This window comes from Zeus faber, assembly GCF_960531495.2.
Source record: "Zeus faber genome assembly, chromosome: 2".
Taxonomy (NCBI): domain Eukaryota; kingdom Metazoa; phylum Chordata; class Actinopteri; order Zeiformes; family Zeidae; genus Zeus; species Zeus faber.
Genome location: NC_137189.1, coordinates 33,376,140 through 33,396,825, shown reverse-complemented (window position 1 = coordinate 33,396,825; position 20,686 = coordinate 33,376,140). Strand labels below are relative to the sequence as shown.

Below are 20,686 nucleotides of genomic sequence, written 5' to 3'. Positions count from 1 at the left end.
AGCTCATTCAACATGCTGGTCAGATCGGTTAAAAATGCCAAGTCTAGCAGCCACTGATCGTCATTAAGTTGCTTGTATTCTGCATTTTTACTGACACCTTTATCTCCGGACAGAGATCTCGAAATCTCTGCAGGAATTTTCCCTACTGAGCCATCTCACGTCAGTGTGTAGCAAGAGGTCAGAGTAGTTGCAGTCAGCCTCCTCCAGATGGGCACGGAACAGCCGTCTTTGAAGAGATCTCGCTCGAATAGAACAGGCGATTTTCGTTGCCACATCCATTATCTCATGTGTAGTGTTTTTGCACATAATGCTTGTTGGTGTATTATGCAGTGGTAGTTAAGGAAGTCGGGGAAAGCATTGTCCTCCGTGTACTTGGTAATATCTCCATTCAAGCAGCCCACCATTGCGGGGGCACCATCCGTGGTGATTGACATCAATTGAAGTTGGGTTCTATTGAACAAGTTTTTGAAAGACTGAAAAATGTCTGTTCTGTTCTTTCATGGGCAGTATTACAGTACAGCTCCTCTTTTGCAGTCACATCTGTAAACACCATCCGAATTAAAAAGCACAATTGTGCTGTATCACTTATGTCCGTAGACTCGTCTACTTGCAACGAGAAACACTCACAGTCCACGACGTCCTTCCAAAGCTGCTGTGTCAAATCGTCGCTCATTACTTCACAGCGCCGTGTAGCTGGACCTCTTGATAGCTGAAGAGCTTTGATTGAAGATAATATTTCTGGTTTCTTTTTAAAGTCTCGAAACAACGAGTCAGCTGCCTCAACGAAGGCCTCTTTTACTTCTTAGGCTTAATGATGGTGTGATTCAGCCGGAACGATGCTTCGGTGGCTGCCTTTGCTTTGGGATTCGGCTGTGTGAAAAATGACTGCTGTCCCATTAACTGCAATTTCAGTTCAGTCACCTTTCTCTTTCTCCGCTCGCTCTTCGGAGGGAAATCAGTGTCGTATTTTTTATGAACAGTTCGAAAGAGCCTTTCCACATTCCCCTTTTTCGACCGATTGACCGATCAGACACACGCACTTCGATTATGACATGGTGAAAAAAAAAAAGTCCTCCTCCCGTTCCGCATGGAAGTGGTAAGCTTTCGGTTTCTTACTTGGTCCGGCTCCCCCACTCTTTTTTTTATATCCCTTCTTTAGTAGATATAAATTGGAAGGCTAACTAGGTCACTTAGCTCGCTTAAGTTTTGCAGTAGCTCATGCGTTTTCTATGTGGTAACCCGTGTGTTAGAAGACGGGAGATCTAAGTAGTTGTTGATTCTAACCCAATGAACAAAGTTTTAACCAACATTAGACTGGGCGCCCTGTACGTCAATAAAGTGGCAAACGCCAAATGGAGGACAGATGATTGGCTAACATCTAAAACAATTCTTTGATTGGCACGTGATCTATCCGCACTACCTATTGGGCACCCCTGCTGCAAGTCAACAGTGCCAACCGCTGAGACATTAACTCCCCTTTCTTCTAAAAATTGAGTGCTGGTCTTCCCAGCAGAGCTTGTTATTGTCTGTGTTATTTTATTCCTCCAGCCGTGGGTGGAGTTACTCTCAGATGGAGGGCAGATCTTATTCTACTGCCGGCACTGTGATGCACAAAGGGATCAAAAATCTGAACAGGGTGTTTTAGGACAAGTTTTCTGAGACAGACAGCTCACAAAAAACCGACTGGGTTGTCTTATTTCACAGTTTGTGTGTCAGTAGGCTCATCAGAGACCCACATGAATGTGTACAAGCACTGAAAAAGTGAGTTCTGCACAATAGGTCCACTTTAACAGGTACAATGAAATACGATGAACATTAAAGCAATTGTGTTAAGCAAAGCAAATGTTAATTATTTACCATAAAATAACAGGTTCCAAATCATTTTGATGGTACACTGACTTGTAATATGGAGAATAGCACCTCTTTCATTCCCACCCACCTCCGAACGCCTGTTGATGCACTATGCAACTTCTGTGCGGGAAAAGTATGTTAAGCTTTACGGCACAATGTCACTTCTTCGACGTTTGGCTCTGGTAATTACCTTTTTTTTGCTTGGTAGAATTTGGAAAAAATTGCTTAAAAAAAACCCGATAAATTATAAACTTGCCGTCCAAATGTCCGGTAACAATGTTCATACAAAACGTAGCCGCTCCACCTCCATGACGGCGTGGATGAGTTGGGCACATCTGGTACCTACACCGGTAGCAGGGGGCCGATCTCCATGACGGGGGAGCTCTGGACTAAGTGCTCCCCAAATGATTTTCTGACACCGGACTGAGTTTTATGACAGTGGTGTAAAAGTACAATTGCACTCAGAAGTTGTAGGGGTGCCAAATGTCAAATACTGAAAGTGACATAGTGTCATAGACATTTAAGGACCCTTTTTTTTTTTACATTTTTAATACCCCCCAAGGTCCCACATAAAATTTCTACAAACACAAAAATAATTTAAAACATTTAAAAAAGGGGAATGTATAATAATAAATAACCAATCCTTCCTTCTTAACATAGTGGTTAAGTCAACAATATATTGCAAAACACTGTACAAGATTATTAATTTAACTCTTTAACTTGTTTGGCTAGACCTGGCTTCCATGTGTAGCCTCTAATTATCATCACACAGGGATTTAACATCACATCCTGTATATCATAATAAATTTAAAAAAACAGTTCACGGTTTTAAAGTACAGGTTCGCTATTTTTCAACTTGGGCCCAAAATGTCGGTTTCTAGCATTTATAATAATAATTTATATCTTTTTATTCATATGTTCAGAGCAACAACCTCACTGAACACTTCACTATTAAGAAACGGACCACTCGTCTGCTGCTTCTCACTGTGTTTCCATTCAGTCCAATGGGGCAAATGTTTGTCTTAAAAAACATGTGGAATCTCCTTTTCGAAAACCGTAAATTAAAAATATTTTTAGACAGTCTTTATATGCTACACTGAATAAAATAATGTAATAATGTTGTAAAATAACGCAAATCGTGCTTTTCATCAGGCTTTCTTTTGTTCCGACTCTTTTGCAATTCAAATCAGCGCTCTCGACTACATCCATGCAAACATGTTCAAAATGTACTCTAAGAAATGCATGACTATAATATGAGTTTCTCATTTTATCGAAGGTGATTTAACATGTTTTTTAAGGCTTAAATCTTTGCCTGCAATTAAGCACATTGAGAAGCTGCAGCAGAGTGGTAAGTTTCTCAATAGTAGGACGTTCACGGAATAAGCATTTTACTAAGGCCTGCATTGGAATAATGCAAACCGATCCTTTAAATTGGCAACTGCCTAACCCTGGCCCTTATAGACTTCTCCCATATTGTTCTGGTTTTCTTTTTTTTTTTTTATTCTTTCCTGACATTTTTGGGAGGGGGGGATGTGGGTGGAGGATTTATCAGGCTCAGTCAGCTCAGCGCAGGGTCGGATTTGACCTTGTCCTGTCAAATGCTTTTATCCTCAAGCACTCTCGCTGTGACAGCACAGCGCGAACGGAGCATCCCTAAAACCTCCTTGGCTCACACACACACACACACACACACACACACACACACACACACACACACACACACACACACACACACACACACACACACACACACACACACACACACACACACACACACACACACACACACACACGCTACAAATTATGTAATATTGAATAAGAAAAAATGAAAGAAATTTTTGATTTTAAAAAAGGTTAAGGATTTATAAATATTGATGAAGGGTGATTTGACGTTTCATTGATGAGGGATAATGGGCAATAGCGAGATTTAGGTAAGTATTAGTAGTAAGTGGTTGACAGTGTTGATGCGTGTGGGGAATTTTAAATTTTTTTGTTTATTTCTGTCGTCATTCTTCAAAAGAGTGGGGGAAAGAATTGATAAAAAGTGTCTCAATTCATTTCACTGCCTAAATGTAGGAACGTAACTCAACTGGGAAGCTGTCAGGTCCAAAGTTTTTATTATTGGGCATTTGATGAATCTCTTTATAGAACATAGTATTGATGTATACCTACTCTTCTATTGATGTCTATGCTTATATTATACATATTTATTCATCTTGTACAGTATATCCAGTACATCTACATTTATATTTTATACCCAGAGTAGTACTAGCAACTATACTGATACTTGGCCCCATATATTACCTATTCATATTTGGCCATTCTTGCTATTTATTTGTAATTTTTTTTGGTATATTTGGCAATTTTTATGTATGTAAATTTTCTGTACAGCGATGCACCAATCTTTACCACTAATTTTATTGAATATTCCTAGCGTATGAAAATGTACAAATTCTGATTCTGAATTCATCTGGTGATATTAACCCTTCAAATGCAAAAACTTGTTCATTGTTGAGGTATCGTAAGTCTGTTTACTATACTATAACAATAGTTTACTATTAAGAAATGCGTTCCTGAAGTTTTGATGTCTTCCCAGTTCCCAGGAAATCCACGAAAGGCATTACTGTTGAGTTGATTTGCAAAACTATTTTCCTCTTTTTATCAGTGTAATTTAGTTTTCATACTGTATCAAAGTCTTTGTAGCCTGAATTCCCACGGTCACTCCCTCACTCTCCCTCTCTCAGAGATAGACTCCGTGCGGATCCTCCTGTACTCCATCATCTTCCTGCTCAGCGTGTTTGGCAACCTGCTGATCATCGTGGTCCTGGCGCTGAACAAGCGCATGCGGACGGTCACCAACTCCTTCCTGCTGTCGCTGGCGCTCAGCGACCTGATGCTGGCCGTCTTCTGCATGCCCTTCACCCTCATCCCCAACATCCTGGAGAACTTCATCTTCGGAGCCGCCATGTGCAAGATAGTCACCTACTTCATGGGTGAGATAGACAAAGTTCACACTCTACTGGGATATTTCTCCAATGGGGGTCTCATCAACAAGTAATTACAGGGTTTGGTGGTGGAATACATAGACAGATAGACAGATAGATAGATAGATAGATAGATAGAGAAGATAGAGAAAAATAGGCAATAACAATAAAAATATTCTTGTTATTGCCTATATATAAAATATATAATATAAAAATATGCAATACACAATCTAAATATTAAATTGAAATGGAAACATTGATAGAAACATTTTTAAAATTCACAATAAACCCTAAAAATAACAATGAACAATATGAATTTGGCAATGTACAATAATCCCTAAACAATGCTAAACAATACAAAAATAACAGAAAGATTACCCCAAAAAAAATAAACAAGAAACAAGAAAATGGTAATAAACCTAAAAAAAATATTAACTAGGAGACAAAAAAAATAACATTAAAACCATGTTACATTTATTGTTAAAAATTAACAATATATGTAACAATGTACAATGTATAAAGATTATGAAATAAAAAAATATATATATGCATACATATAGAACTTCGCTTATCGGGACTGTGGGCATTTGAGGGACAAACCACCTTCAACTTGGGGGTAATCCTGCAGGAAGTCCTTCCACAGTCACACGTCTTTGGGGGTGTGACACAACAATGTGTCCAAATCCTGAGCGGTGGTATATGTGTGCATGGGGGGGGGGGATCCCTTTGGCTTGTGGGTTCCTTTGCTTTTGCCGCTCTTTGTCTGCACCGGGTTTTTGTTTCTCTTCAGCCTCAGCTTCCGAAGGGTCGGGATGAGCCATTGAAGATTTCATTACGTCGTTACGTTTCGCTGTCTTTATTCTGCGTTCTGTGTCAAAGAAAGCAGCCTGCTTACGCCTTCCTTTTCATCTGCGACGCCTTAGACTCTGACTTTGTAAGTGAAATCGAGGCTCCTTCCTTGACTTGTCATGAAAAGGCGATGACGTCTAATCTTGGAACTTTACAAAGTTTGACTTACCGTGGACGGCCACCGAGTGTTTACGTTCCTCATCCTCAGTGAGAAGCAATCATCCGGCTCAGCCTCCACCCCCGCCACAGTCTAACAGGCCTGTATAGGCTCAATCAGCTCGAGACGAGAGAGGGCCAGTGCTCAAAGCACAACAAGGAGCATTTTCACTTTCTTCAGCCGTTGATTTGGTCATTAATATGTCAGGGACCGTTCACATGCGGTGACCAAAAACACTTAGGAAACTCGCTTTTTTTTTCAAGGCTGCGTGGAAGGCCTGGGCCCAAATGCACGCACACGCCCACGAGCCCACAATGACAGAGCACAAGCGCGTGCCGCAGAATTAGGGAAAGGAAAGACTTTGTTCAATCCAAAATGGTCACTGTCATCAATGGAGCATGGTCCCATCGTTAAATTTGCAAGTGTCTTCGTTTATATTGGCTCCGTTGACTCTTCCTCCCTTAGGAGTTACTGGTTAGTTTTTCAATTACCTTTTCAGCTTTTGTTGAAAATAAAATTGACAGTAAGGTAATTGATGGAATGGAATGATGGATGGTGGCACGATGGAACATTTCTGAATTTGCATTTGAGTAGTTCGTTTTGGTTCATGTTTTGGACAGTAGGGCCAAGGAATGGGCCGCAGAAGGAAATAAAACCCCGAAGATGTTCACACTGCTCTGAAATGTTTCTCGATATGTGAATATGAGCGTCTGAGAAGTGTTAAACAATGCACAAAAGAGAATCTGTCAGACTGTCTTTTTGAGCATAAAAAAGCGTCTGACGTGGCTTTTCATGACTGCGATGCACGTTTTTGTTTTTACGTCCCTCCGAGTCGCCACACAGTTCCATTGCAGCTCCTTGCACAAATAATCTCTTTGCCTTTCATTGGATCACACATGGGCGGCGTCTTCTTTTATTGAGATAGTCGATGATTATTTAAATTCAGAGCGAGACTGCACCGTAGATCTTTTGTAGAACTTTTTAGGCTTGACACTAAAAATATGATCGTAGAACAAACCGGTTCCTGGCAAATGGACTTAATACCCCGATGAGGCCACGGCCCTCCAAAAAACTTCTGTGATCTACAGTTTTGGCTAGATTCAAGGTGGCTTTGGTTGTTTTTATGTTTTTGTTCGTTTGGGAGGAAGAGTTTTATGTTGAGGAGTAGTAGTAGGCTGAAATGGTGGATTATGGTTGTCGACTCCGCTATGGGGGGAAGGGGATTAGCGTGACTTCGTTCCTCGGCGTCAGGGCCGTAGCTGCCGGTGATTCACAGGTACATCTTTATTAACACTATCTGTCTCGCCCTCGCTAACCCCCAGCTTAAAGGAGGGAGCGCACCCGGCTTGTTCCCCACTTGCTCTCCGCAGTGCATGCATATTCATGCATGCAAATACCGGCACAGCCCCGAATCGTCCCTAAAGAAATTTTTCAGGGTATTTGAAAAAAAAAGAGGAAGAAAAATACCCACTGAGCCTGTGTGCTTGGGTGCTCAGAAACAAATGGACTCTCTCTCTCTCTCTCTCTCTCTCTCTCTCTCTCTCTCTCTCATTGATGTATTTTTGTTCTGTTTGTTCACATGACATTGAGGCTAGACTGAGGACTGCGGTCCTCAATCCTGACTCATTATTCACGCCAAGCACCGGCGGGCTGCGACGCACGGGTCCCAAGGCCCTCTCTGCCGTCACACTCGGTGAGCTGTCTGCATCACGAGCACATTGGCGGGCAGGCGGCTGAAAGCGGATGTTTAATAGGCCGCTGAGACGCGTTTATTTAACTATAAAGGAAGGAATTTCGGTCCGTCTGCATCTCCTTTGATTATCTCAACAACTGTTCATCTGATCTACTTCACATTTGGCGGGTGTATTGCTGGGGACACAAGGAAATGCTTCACGGATAAGTGGCTGAGTGAGCGATAGCGGACTCTGCGCTGCAGCTGGCAGGCTTTCATACTGGTCGGTATTTACGCAGCACCGCAGGCCAACGTGCAGGACGCACAGTGCATTCTCGCAACGAGATACGATGTGTGAAACGAACAAACCCAAACTCTTTAGTTATTGTCCATGACAACTTTAACAAAGGAAACCTCAGCCATGAACTCCCCAAATATAGACAGATTATTTCATGCCCCACAGATTATTTAATGAGAGGAGAATACTTTGGACCACTGTGACACCACAGTAAGAGGCACCTATCACGCCGTCCCCCGAGCTGCACTGGGACACTCTGACCAAGTCATGGTCCACCGGATTCCTGCACACAGGCAGAAATTAAAGCTGTGTAAACCTGTGGTGAGGACATCAACAAGACCAGTGAAGCTGTGGAGGATCTTCAGGCGTGCTTGGACTGCACCGACTGGAACGTTTTCAGGACTGCTACCAACAGTCTGGATGAGTTCACAGTGGCTGTGGCATCATACATCATCTTCTGTGAGGAGAGCTGTGTACCAGCACGCACCAGGGTGAGTTACAACAACGACAAGCCCTGGTTCACAGCTAAACTCAGACAGCTAAGGTCAAGGCGTTTAGGAGAGGGGACAGAGACATGTTTAATGTGGATAAGTACAAGTTTACAAGACAAGTACAGGAGATGCAAGATGCTTAACGACTCAAAGAGACTCCAACACCAGTTCTCAGCCAATGACTCTGCCTCTGTCTGGAAAGGGTTCAGACAAATCACGAACCTCAAACCAAAAACGCCTCATTCCATGAACAACTCACGCCTGGCCAACAACCTAAACAACTTCTACTGTCGCTTTGGAAGGCAATGGGACAGTCCTGACACCATCCCCCGTGAGACCTTCCACCAGCCCCAGCCTACCAGCTCTACCTCCCCCACCACAGCAGGAGACTGGACCACTTCACAGCTACTCACCTCAGAGGCCCCCCTCCTCCCCCACCATAGCGACGACTCTTTTGATCCTGGAGAGGGAGGTCAACAGGCTTTTCAAGAGGCAGAACTCCTGCAAAGCAGTCAGACCAGACTCTCCATCCACCTTGTTGCACTGTGCTGATCAGTTGTCTCCGGTGGCAAGCTCTCCCAGCTGAATGTGCCTCACTCCACCTGCAGGTGGATCACAGACTTCCTGTTTGACAGGAGGCAGCACATGAAGCTGGGAAAGCACGTCTCTGACTCCCGGACCATCAGCACCAGTTCCCCTCAAGGCTGCGTTCTTTCTCCTCTGCTCGTCTCCCTGTACACCAACAGCTGCACCTCCAGCCACCAGTCTGTCAAGCTCCTGAAATTTGCGGACGACATTCTTTCGGTTCATCTCTGCTTAGTATGAGTCCGCCTATAGTTGGGAGCTTGACCATCTGGTGACCGCGTGCAGCCAGAACAACCTGGAGCTCAACTGAGAAGACAGTGAAGATGGTTGTGGAAGAACGCAGCCGCGCTCACCCCCATCACCCCGTGTGACTCCCCAGTTGGGTCTGTGGAGTCCTGCCGCTTCTTGGGAATCATCATCTCCCAGGACTTCAAGTGGGAGCTGAACATCAGCTCCATCATCAAGAAAGCCCAGCAGAGGACGTACTTCCTGCGGCAGCTGAGAGTTCAACTTGCCAGAGACGAGGATGGTGCACTTCTACACCTCCATCATTGAGTCCATTCTCACCTCTATCACCATCTGGTAGGCTGCTGCAACCACCGAGGACAAGGGCAGACTGCAGCCTGTCATTCATTCCGCTGAGAAGATGATTGGCTGCAATCTGCCATCTCTCCAGGACCTGTACGACTCCAGGACCCTGAGGCGTTGCAGGTAAGATGGTGGCTGACCCTTCCCACCCTGGACACAAACTGTTTGAAACACTTCCCTCTGGCAGGAGGCTGCGGTCCAACAATTCCAAAACCTCTCGCCACAGGAATAGTTTCTTCCCTTCCTTTTGGCCTCATCACTAGGGCCCCGGACCCCCACTGAAACGGACCCCCCTCCCCCATAGATACTGCACAGACCAGTACGCCATCAATTGAATTGATGTCCATGCGTTATATTAACACATTGTGGCAGACAAAGGGGCGTGGTCAAGCACCGGCTGCGGACGACAGCACCTGTGGCGGACAAATGGGCGTGGTCAAGCACCGGCTGCGGACAACAGCACGGTTCCCTTTTCCTGCGGCCACCAGGCTACCTCGAATCAGCCCAATCAGCGCCTGCACGGCGCTGTGTGCCACATATTGAAATGGACAATAAAACTCTTGCCATGTCGGCGCACCACAGCCAGAAAGACTCTGCCTCCCTCCCTAAACCCTTACCTGTGGGAAGAGACCCCACAAGTTAGGGTCCCCTTACTCCAGTCACCAATCCCCTCTGTAAGACAAACAAACAATAAGAAACTCGAACCGAATCGGGCCGATTTGAAGCAGCCTGGCGGCCGCGGGGCAGGATACCTGTGCTGTCGTCTGCGGTCGGACGCCCCTTTGTCCGCCACACACACATTCTTCATTCTTCTGGATTATTATCTGTGCATATTGTTGCACATGCTGTTATACTTCATAATATGAACAATTGCACATTCCTGCACAATCTGTACAAGAAAAATATTTATATATTTTATATTTTAGTGTTTGTTATCGTTTTTCCTATTGGTCCATTTTACATTTATGTTTCCCGTATGCACCGAACACCAAGACAAATTCCTTATACGTGTAAACTTACTTGGCAATAAATAAAATTCTGATTCTGAGGACGTGCAGTGTTGAATTTGGTGCAATTTTGACACGCGACGTGTAATATTAATAAGGTTTGATTAAAAAAGCGAACAGCGAGTCGCTCAGCTCTGTGCAGTAGGAGGCCGGGGCTTCAGAGCTCTGTGACTGAGTCACTTATGTTAGCAGTGCAGCTTGTTCCTAACAGGCATGTTTGAACGGGCACTGCACTCATCTGTGTAAAGACGAGAAGAGACACACATGGAACACATGGCTTCATGGCCGTGAGAACAGAGGGCTGAGAGTGGGCGCTGGCATTACCAAGGCCTGGAGAGGCAGAGTGGACATTTCCCTCACACGGGCCCCAAAAAAAAATGCATGGAATTTGAACAAGACTGACAATCTTTAATCTGATTAGTTTTCATTTTTGAGATGAATTGACTGGTTCGGAATCATTTCTTTGCTGTTTTTGGCTGAATAGCCCATATTCGAAAATGATATCTAAAGGGGAGGGTTTTTTTTAAAAAGCTTGACAGTTTTGCGTTTGCTTTTTCCAATTTACTGTCCCATGCGCCCACTTCCAGCTTTCAAAGGACACCCTTAGCTGTTTGTCACTTATGAGAGTATTTCCTCTCCTTCGCCAATGATTTGTAATTGCTGCCGTTGCCCTAATACTCCTTGCTCGAGACGGAAAACAACGGTTGCAATACATAGATAGGTAGAATCTAAATTGTTCTTTAGGAAAAAGTCATTAGTCGCTGTCAAAAAGAGCGGAAAAAACAGGTATTGAATACAGTCCCCTATATACAGTACATATATACTGAACATACTGTACGATACATTCATATAAATCCAAAGATAGCAGTTAAAGGGCTACTGCCAAAGCGTGCCCTGTTCAATTTAAGACCAATATCTGTGACTAGACGAATAGAAAGTGAGGTAATGGTCTGTTGTTGAAGTTTCTGAATATGTAACTTGACTTATTAGACAAACGTTGAAGCAGTTCTTCTTTAGTAGGCTCCTGCATCAATTCCATCATTCCTCTTTTTTTCTCTTCTTTCTCTTTACATTCTCTTGTTTCATCCCAAACATGTTTGGACCTCAATGAGGATCATTTAGACTCAGGACGCGGCTCATACATTGAAGCTAATTATAGTGGACCGAGATACCTCCACAGTTCTGAAAGGTGTTTTATTGAGTTGCGTGCTATGCCATATGGCGAGGCTGAGCAGCTCCAACCGGCAGACCTCCTACACATTTTTCACATTTAAGCATTTAATCCATCAGCACATGTCACCGCAACACCTGCGAATGAACTGGAAAAGGCGGGGGAGCTTCTTTAAATGATAAAACCTGAGGTGTTTCAGTTAAACTCACATAAGCTTCTGATACTGTAGATACTAACATATTGCGATAGTTGCAACAGTGGCTGGATAATGGCAAAATGTTTGAGTTATTTAAATTGATCGTATCTCTTTTTCCTTCCCTGCTCTGGCAGGCATTTCGGTCAGCATCTCCACCTTCAGCCTGGTGGCCATCGCCATCGAGCGCTACAGCGCCATTTGTAATCCGCTGAAGTCACGCTCATGGCAGACGCGCTCCCACGCCTACCGGGTCATCGCCGCTACCTGGGTGCTGTCCCTGCTGATCATGATCCCCTATCCAGTGTTCAGCGTCCTCAGGGCCTTCCCCAAGGCCAACGGCACCGTGGGCCACATGTGTCGCCTGCACTGGCCCAGTGGAAACGTGGAGCAGGCCTGGTAAGTGGTTTGCACATATTTATTTAGCTAGGCCACTGATGATTATGGTGACCGTCAGCTGTGTTTATATTTGTACATCTGTCAGGATGTAGGAAACCCACAGCTCACTAGTTTGCTTGAAGGCTAACTAGTTTGCATTTTTTTGCCATGCAAAGTCTTGGCTTTATTTAAGATGTCTCCAGTTTAAAGAACCATGCCGCAATTGACTGAGAAACCAAAGTTGGAGAACAAGTCCTCTTCAGAGGTTCATCCTCTTCAGCCTCATTTGGATATGACACACGTTTGAATAATGAATTAATTCAGAGGATGGGCTGCGTTGGGGTTGGGGTGGGGTTGGGGTGCGGGTAGACAAAGAGGAAAAGGTCGAGGAGCGAGTTGAGGCTTAATTAGGCAGAAGCAAGAAAGGGAGCATTCAGGATAGGTTTTGGGAGAGCCAGGTACAGCGGTCACAGAAGTAGTGAGGGCTGAAAAAGCACATCATAGAGATAATTGGCCGAACTCGGACTCAACCGTAACCGCGATGCGTTCCCACCACCAACTGGGAATAGTTACTTAACTAAACTCAGCAATATACTGCATTCCCATGCAGGACTTGTATTGTTAAGTCAGAAATGCATTCATAAGAACAAGTGTAATTACCATTTTGTTCACATAACAGTTCATTCAGATAAATATGCTGAATACCTAAAGTCAAGTTAATATGGATAATACATAAGTAAACTTATGTGCTTCACGACACACGTTGGAAACCAGATACAATGCAGCAATTGGAAATCCCTTCACCCATCCATGCATCACCCCAAAGGCCCGAGAAAATAGGGGTGTCTTCAACATTTTTGACTGCAGAGCGATCGAGGGGCAACGTGCTCGGGTTCTTCCTGCCGAAACATACAAACATTTCCCCGGTGCGGCCACTGAAACAGCTTCAGTCAGAATGAACAGCTAGTGCTCAGAGCCTCCCCGATGTACAGTATGGAGCAGCCTTAGTCATCCGTGATGTGTCATCATGTGCACTCTCCCTCTGTCATCCCTCCATCCCCCGCAAGGCAGTCACTGCTGCATCAGCCGGACGGTGGATGGTTTTGTCGTCTGAGGGGATGTTGTGTTTGGAATAGCCCCACCTCCCTCTCCCTGCTGAAGAATGTACATGTTAGAAAAACATATTCACCTGCAGATGTCTTAGAACCTCCGACCAAATGCTTTTGTTTGTTGCCTGGTCCTGGTTTATGTTTATGTTCTCTCATGGGCTCTTTGTTGAGCACTCCTCCGCTTGCACGGTGGCACAATGCATTGCACTGCTGCCTCACAGCAACAAGGTCCTGGGTGCGATTCCCGCCTGGGGCGCTGTTGACACTGTGCACCGATGGGTTATCTCCCAAATAGGAGCCTTTCTGTGTGGAGTTTGCATGTTCTCCCCGTGCTCACATGGGGTTTCCTCCACCTACCATCAGTAAGGATCCCACCAAAAACATGCACACATCACCATTGTCTGACCAGCGATGGATGCCAGTTTCCCCGGGCACATCCAAAATCTTGAGAAATTTCAAACTCAGCGTTGACAACAGACTGTCTGAATCGGGGGGCAAATAAACTAATGTGCTTGCAATATTACTTAGACTGATAATGATGTTGATTAGAATAATAATGGCAATATATTAACTTTTTAAGAGAGAACGAGTGACAAAACAGGACTCCCCTCGATTTTTTTGGTGATACCGCAATTTCGGTCAATATTCAATGTGAGATATTGACGGAAGAATTGTGTAATACTGCATATAATATATAATATAATATACAACTCTTCCCCGGCCTTTGAGCATGCATAAGCTCCACCGTGTAAGGCGTATCATCTCTTATCATGTTAGTATGCTTTGCCTATTTGTTTCAACCCATTTGTTTTCTTGTATTTGTTGTATTGTATTTATATTACATTACATTACATCATTTAGCTTTCGATGCTTTTGTCCAAAGCGACTTAGAATAAGTGCATTTTGTCATAGGATCAAACCAACTGTATGTCACAGTCACAGCTCATGGGAAATAAGTGACATTAGAGTTAGAGAATGACTTTTTTTTCAGTAAAGTAAATAGCGAAAGTAAAGGGGAAAGAAATGTATTTTCTGTCTGTTCGCCTTCCTGTGTGTCTATCTACAGTATCTATCTATCTATCTATCTATCTATCTATCTATCTATCTATCTATTTGTCCATCTGTGTATCTGTCTTTGGTCTTTGTTTTGCTCAAAGTTGTGCGTCACCGAAAGCTTAAAAAAACCTCAAACACACCACGTGTCTTTTCTTTCCTATCAGCCTTATTGTTTACAACAATTTATACTAGAGCTGTTCTGCAGCTGGGTCTTTCTGGCACCGACTTACTGCAAAATGGACGTTGAACTGGATTTTGTGCGTTTGTTTAATAATATAAAGCAATCCAACATCTGGTTAATATCAGAGGGGGGTGTTTCTGAGTTTGTGCAGATTGAGAGAGAAAGTGAGTGCGAGAGAGAAGCAATTACTGTGGTACTCCACAATCTTGATGGTTAGGAAAGCCCTTCTTTTGTCTGTGTGCTCCCTGAGGACCAATAAAACCTGCTGCTGGATAAACAAATCGAGGCGCACACACACACACACACACACACACACACACACACACACACACACACACACACACACACACACGGCCCCGAACCTCTGTGGACTCTGGAGCTTCTCTGTTAAAACACATTTCACACAGTAACTACACTGTGAAACAAATATGTTCGTTCACAAACAACAGCTCCGGAGTGAGGAAAATCCCCAAAAAAACATAACATGGCAACTGAGGGGTTGGTGGTGTGGGGTGGGGAGGCGGGGTGGAGCGGTGCGAGGGTGTGGGGGAGACATCTCTTGGCTTAACATAGAAAATACCCTTTTGGAAGGACTTCTCCACCAGCCGCCGTCTGGCCGTTAAACTCTGACTGGCAGATCTGGCAGGAGTCAAGGGGAGAGCGCTTAATTAGTCGAAGGAAAGGATAAAAAAGAACAAAAAAAAAAACGCTGAGAAATGTATCAAGAGTTCCGCGAGAGAGGTCTAATTTTGCAGCTTTCTTCATCATTAGACACTAAATTATCACAGGGGTGTGTGTGTGTGTGTGTGTGTGTGTGTGTGTGTGTGTGTGTGTGTGTGCGTGTGCGTGTGCGTGTGCATGTGTGTGTGTGTATCTCAGACTTTTAGAAAGATTCATATCTTCTTTTCCCTATTACCCCTTCGGTGACGTTCTACAAATAATCCTAGGGTTCAACATTCCGAGTGTTAATGAGTCGATGGAACCTCATTTATTGAGATATAATCCCCCCAGAACACTGGAATGACTCCGTACACTGGGGGTTTCATGACTAGTGATTTTTACTAGTTGCCAAGTTTTTCATAATAGTAGTCGATTAGTTTGTGTAAGAAAGAAGCAGAGAGAGGGGTTCTAGGTAACAATGAGCCGCGATCCGATCAGCGTTGACTTCACTGTTTGCGCTTTGCGGTGTGCGGACACTCGCTGTCTCTGCTTCCATTTTAACAGCTTGAATCACAAACACTAAATACCAATAACACAAGCAGCACTCCAAATGTCTGTTGTCCGCACAAAACTGGAAACTAAACTGGTATATACAGCTGATCAACTCAGTACAGTAATATTGATCAGGCGCACTGACGTGCGTTCACACATCCACTATCCAACGTCTGGGGTCATTACTCACCACTGCCGGTCTGTTCTGCGGGTGGAGGTGTGTTCGTAGAGGCGTGTTTGGTCCAATTTTTTTTAATACTACACAGCTGAATTGAGTTATTAATGTGAATACATACTGTATGTAGGCGCTGGACGGAACAGTCTTCGATCGGTTATGCCTGGAGCGAGGTGGCGCAAGCTGGTGGCGTCAGGAATCCGGCTCCATTTTTTTCCCGACACAACAGTGTATCCTTCACCCTGACGTTACCAGCCTGCGCCTCCTCGCTCAAGGCATTACAAACCGAAGACTGTTCAATCCAGTGCCTGCTAATATTTCTATAAATTATTTTGCTAATACAGTGGTACCTCGATTTACGACTGCATCCACTTACGACTAATCCAAGATGCGAGTAGCGATAGTCCCGAAAATTTGTATCGACTTGCGACCGACTGCTCCAAGATACGACCGTGGAAATTTGCAGTTGGCGCGTCAGCAGTCAGTCAGCAGCCAGTCAGCAGTCAGTCAGTCAGCAGCCAGTCAGCGGGCGACCAATGGTGTGTGCACGTAGTTCGTGGCTTATCAATATTTTTTTCATATTTACTGTGTTTGTGCTGTGTATTTTGTTTATTTTCTCCCTTCATGATTTCATAATTTATATGGGAAACATTGCTTCGACATACGACTGTTTTAACATAAGACCGTTCTTATAGAGCGAATTACAGTCGTAAGTCTATTATACAGTACCACTGTATAATAAATATCGGAAATCTAGTCGACCGCTACCAACAGCGCTGGCTAGTGGTCATAGTAGTCGACTAGTTGATGAAACCCCTACTGTACACTGTACTCTAATTTATGTTCTTATATGCATTTGATGACAGTAGAACCACCTTTATCCGAACCCCACCGGAATGAATTTCGTTTGGGAAATGTGAATGTTCAAAACGTTCAGTGACTCTCGTCTTGCCTTCCCTAAAATGTGCTCCTTGACCAAAGAAGTGAAGGCCTCAGATTAAAAAAAATGTTTGGTCAGGACGGGAATTTTTGCCCTGCCAATATTCGTTAGAGGCAGTCAAGGGAAACCAGCCAAAGTAGACGGCCATAAATATTCACCACATCCTTTGGTCTCCTTTTTAAATTTTTTTTTATTTCCCAGTCCTTTTTGCAGTCCTGTGTTTATTTCTCCCCCCTCCTCTCATCTGGTCCCAATTCAAAACCACACCACTGTTTTTGAACATTATCAAACGGCCCCGATTCATGGAAAAGCTTTTCCCGAGCAACAGGGATGATTGGGTTGTTGGGGGGAGACCTGCAGCCGCTGCATGAAAAGGGGTTTAAAGAGAAAGGTAACCGGGGGGTGTGGGGAGGATAGGGAGTTCAAAGCGGTGGGTGGGGGTGGTGGGCGGGCGGGGGGTGGGGGGGGTTTGATGGTGGGTTGACGGAATATCTTAACGCCCATCAACACTCTCTTCTTTCTCTCTTCTCTGCCCATCCCCAGCTTTCATGTGCAATGCAGCCGAATCAAAAGGGGGTCTTTGCCATGAGGTTTGAAATAAAAATTTGGGGCCAAATTAGAAACGCGGTGGGTGTCGAAGCCCGGGACCGTTTGGATTGTGGCGGAACGGGTGATTTAATGTGTTCAAAGTGAAAATGTAATCAGGGCTCATATTAATCAAGCACGCTGTTGTGGTTCTGGCTCAGGGATATATGCTTGGGATAGCATCAGGCATGTCAAATCCCATCTGCCATTTTTGAAGCACAGGATCCTGTGGTAAATTGCGGAGAGAAACTCCTGAAACCTCTGTAGAGTAATTAACTACAACTATTCTGCGTCAGGGTATTCGTACTTTTACTTTATGTTAAATATTACGTTCAGGTAATCTCCGAGTTTGAGGTCTGAGTCCTTCGTCCACCCTTGGTGAAGGAGGTTAGTCCCTTGGGAGGCTCTTCACACTGTCGTATCCAGTTGACATAAGCCTTGCAAAATGGGGTCTTAGTAAGTCTCTCGTCAACCGATGAATGTCTCAAAAGTTTTACGCCAGTCTGGCTCCTTTATCTCGGTGTCTTCACCCTGTCGATCTCACTCTGCCTCCCTCCAGGTATGTGCTGCTACTGCTGACGCTGTTCTTCGTCCCCGGCATGGTGATGATCACGGCCTACGGTCTCATTTCCAGAGAGCTTTACCGCGGCATCCAATTTGAGCAGAGTCAAAGCCAGGAGACCACCGGTGAGAGAAATCTGAAAGCCCATCACACGCTGCTGTTTGTTGAGTGACAATTCATGAGATCGTCTGTCTTAGGTGGTTTAGACTACAAGTCCCAGAATCCCATTCCAAACTGCAAGGGTGAATGTTTTATGTGAATGTTCATCCATATCAACAGCTGACTGACCACAACCAACGACACTAGTTTCCAAAATTCACCGTGGCTGACTTTCACTTCTTGCGCATGCCCAATCTTGATATTCTTGTCAGGAAAGGCGAACACCGACGCCAACAATGTAAGACCATATAGAGGAGCACATGCCTAATGAAATAATAAATGAATGGCTGTGTCTGAGTAAGTGCCAGCAAAAAAGAAAGTATAACATCTGGGAGTTATGGATAAACATTGTAAACGGGTGTTCTAGCCCAGGGCCGGGGAATGAGCGAGGGGAGGCAGGCGAAGACCAAACAACGCCTGTTGCCGTGTATTCATTACAATTCAAACAAAAAGGTGGCTTGTGGACCAAAGGGAAAATCATACTCTTGCTAGCAAATAGGGGGAGAGTCCGGAGCATCTGCGCTTATGGGCACCCCCTGCTGTATCGCGTTTGCGCCCGTGTTGCCAGGTCTGATCACGTGTCTCGAAAACATGCACCTTTTCCACTGCGGAGAAAAACAAAACCTAAATGACCTCCTGGTCTAGGATCGGACGAATCAGAGGAGTCCCTCCGCCGGTTCGCCCGGGATGAGCCCGCACCGCCTGTCTGCAGTGACGCCTTGACCACGCCCCCTTGGCCCGCCACACCATTTTCACTCATTCTCTTCACTCAACACTCACGAAGGTCCAAAATTGCGTGCCAATTTTTGAGGAAGGCCAATCCAATCAGTTTGGGACGTACAGTAATAATCACAAAATAAACCCTGGTGGGATTGGACTTCAAAACGTTTAAAGCATTGATTCCCATGGACCCAGTAAAAACTGTTTTGTTTGCTTCATCTTAAAAAATATATAGATATCCTTTGATGCTTTGGTTTACATGGGGCCTGGCAGTGTGGGTGTGATTCCCCAAGGCTGAGGGCTTCTGAAACAGGCCTCAGCTGATGTGTTATGTATAAAGTATAAAGTTTGGGAGTGGGTGGAGTAGTGGAATGTCTGTGGTATTACTTGGCACTCACCATGTGTTTCATGATCCTTTCCCCTCTGTCCTTTGGCCTACTTCACACACACACACACACACACACACACACACACACACACACACACACACACACACACACACACACTCGCACAAAACATACTGAAACGCAGCTCTCAGGAACGGCACTACCAGGGGTGGTAACCACGAGGGCGATGACGATGACGGTTGCTACATCCAGGTGTCCAAGAAGCCGCCATCCGGCGTGGAGCTGCCCACGCTGACTGCAGCGCAGGCCCGCAGTCAGGCAGCCGCCCGCGCCCGCAGCAACACCTCGGAGGCCAAGCTCCGTGCCAAGAAGCGCGTCATCCGCATGCTGATGGTGATTGTGGCGCTCTTTTTCGTGTGCTGGATGCCGCTCTACTCCGCCAACACGTGGAAGGCCTTTGACCTGAAGTCTGCCCACCAGGCGCTGTCGGGCGCGCCCATCTCCTTCATCCACCTGCTGTCCTACACCTCGGCCTGCGTCAACCCCATCATCTACTGCTTCATGAACACACGCTTCCGCCTGGCACTGCTGGCCACCTGCGGCTTATGCTGCTGGGGCCCCGGGGCCCGGCTGTGCAACCGGCTGGCTGGGGACGTCATGGGGGGCTACAGGGGCCGGGCCAGAAGGGCGGGGGCCAAGGGGGAGGACGGCCTCACCACCACAATGGCTGGCGCCTCCATGGCCACCTCCATGTCCAAGTTCAGCTACACCACAGTCAGCACCGTCGGGCCCTGATGACCCCTTCAGCGACCCCAGAGACTCTTCAGCTACACTCCTTAGTATCAAATTGTGGGCATCCCAGAAGGCCAAGCGCAACCACCAGCATTTCATGCGCCGTTCATGAAGTTTCTGCAACATCAACACTCTTTTTGGCCGACTAGGAACGTTCACGATCTGTTGCGTCCTGGTTCATCGTTTCTCCTTGCATGTCTGTTGGACGCATTCTATTTGCATGAAATTAGCTCTGGCTCAAACTTTAAGATACACCGGGGACACGGACTGCTTTGCAAGCAATCCCAGCATGCGCGGTGCAATCGTGATACATGCTCAAAAAGACAATTAGCTGGGAGGCTGGCAGTAACAAAGTGCTAGCGTGTCTTTGCTGTGAGGGTCCGAGCCATGGAGGTGGTTGGTGTTGGCGGCGGGCGGTTTAGTTTGAGATCCTTTTTTCTTAAAAATCTCCTTGTATTTATTGTACCACTCATCTAAACGCTGGTATAGGCTTTAATGTATGAGTCACGTCTCCTACCATCCATTCGCTCCGCTTGGACCCCTTTCCGAGGCCTTGTTGGCTTCTTTGAAATTTGGGGAAATTCTCTTGCATTCTGACTTGATCATCCAAGTGCCTGTGCTCAG

At 45.3% G+C, this 20,686-nt stretch overlaps 1 protein-coding gene across 1 annotated transcript in view; it reads left to right on the top strand.

Annotated features, from left to right (window-relative positions):
• The window catches only part of cckbra (cholecystokinin B receptor a), a gene marked incomplete at its 3' end in the record, with an annotated part of 42,428 nt that extends 22,363 nt beyond the window's left edge, over positions 1-20,065 (top strand). Inside the window, exons 2-5 of the mRNA XM_080023886.1 lie at positions 4,596-4,844; positions 11,984-12,245; positions 18,042-18,169; positions 19,455-20,065. Of these exons, the coding sequence (XP_079880012.1) occupies positions 4,596-4,844; positions 11,984-12,245; positions 18,042-18,169; positions 19,455-20,065 (1,250 nt within the window). The remainder of the gene's footprint in view (positions 1-4,595; positions 4,845-11,983; positions 12,246-18,041; positions 18,170-19,454) is intronic.
• Between the last annotated feature and the right edge of the window lie 621 nt (positions 20,066-20,686).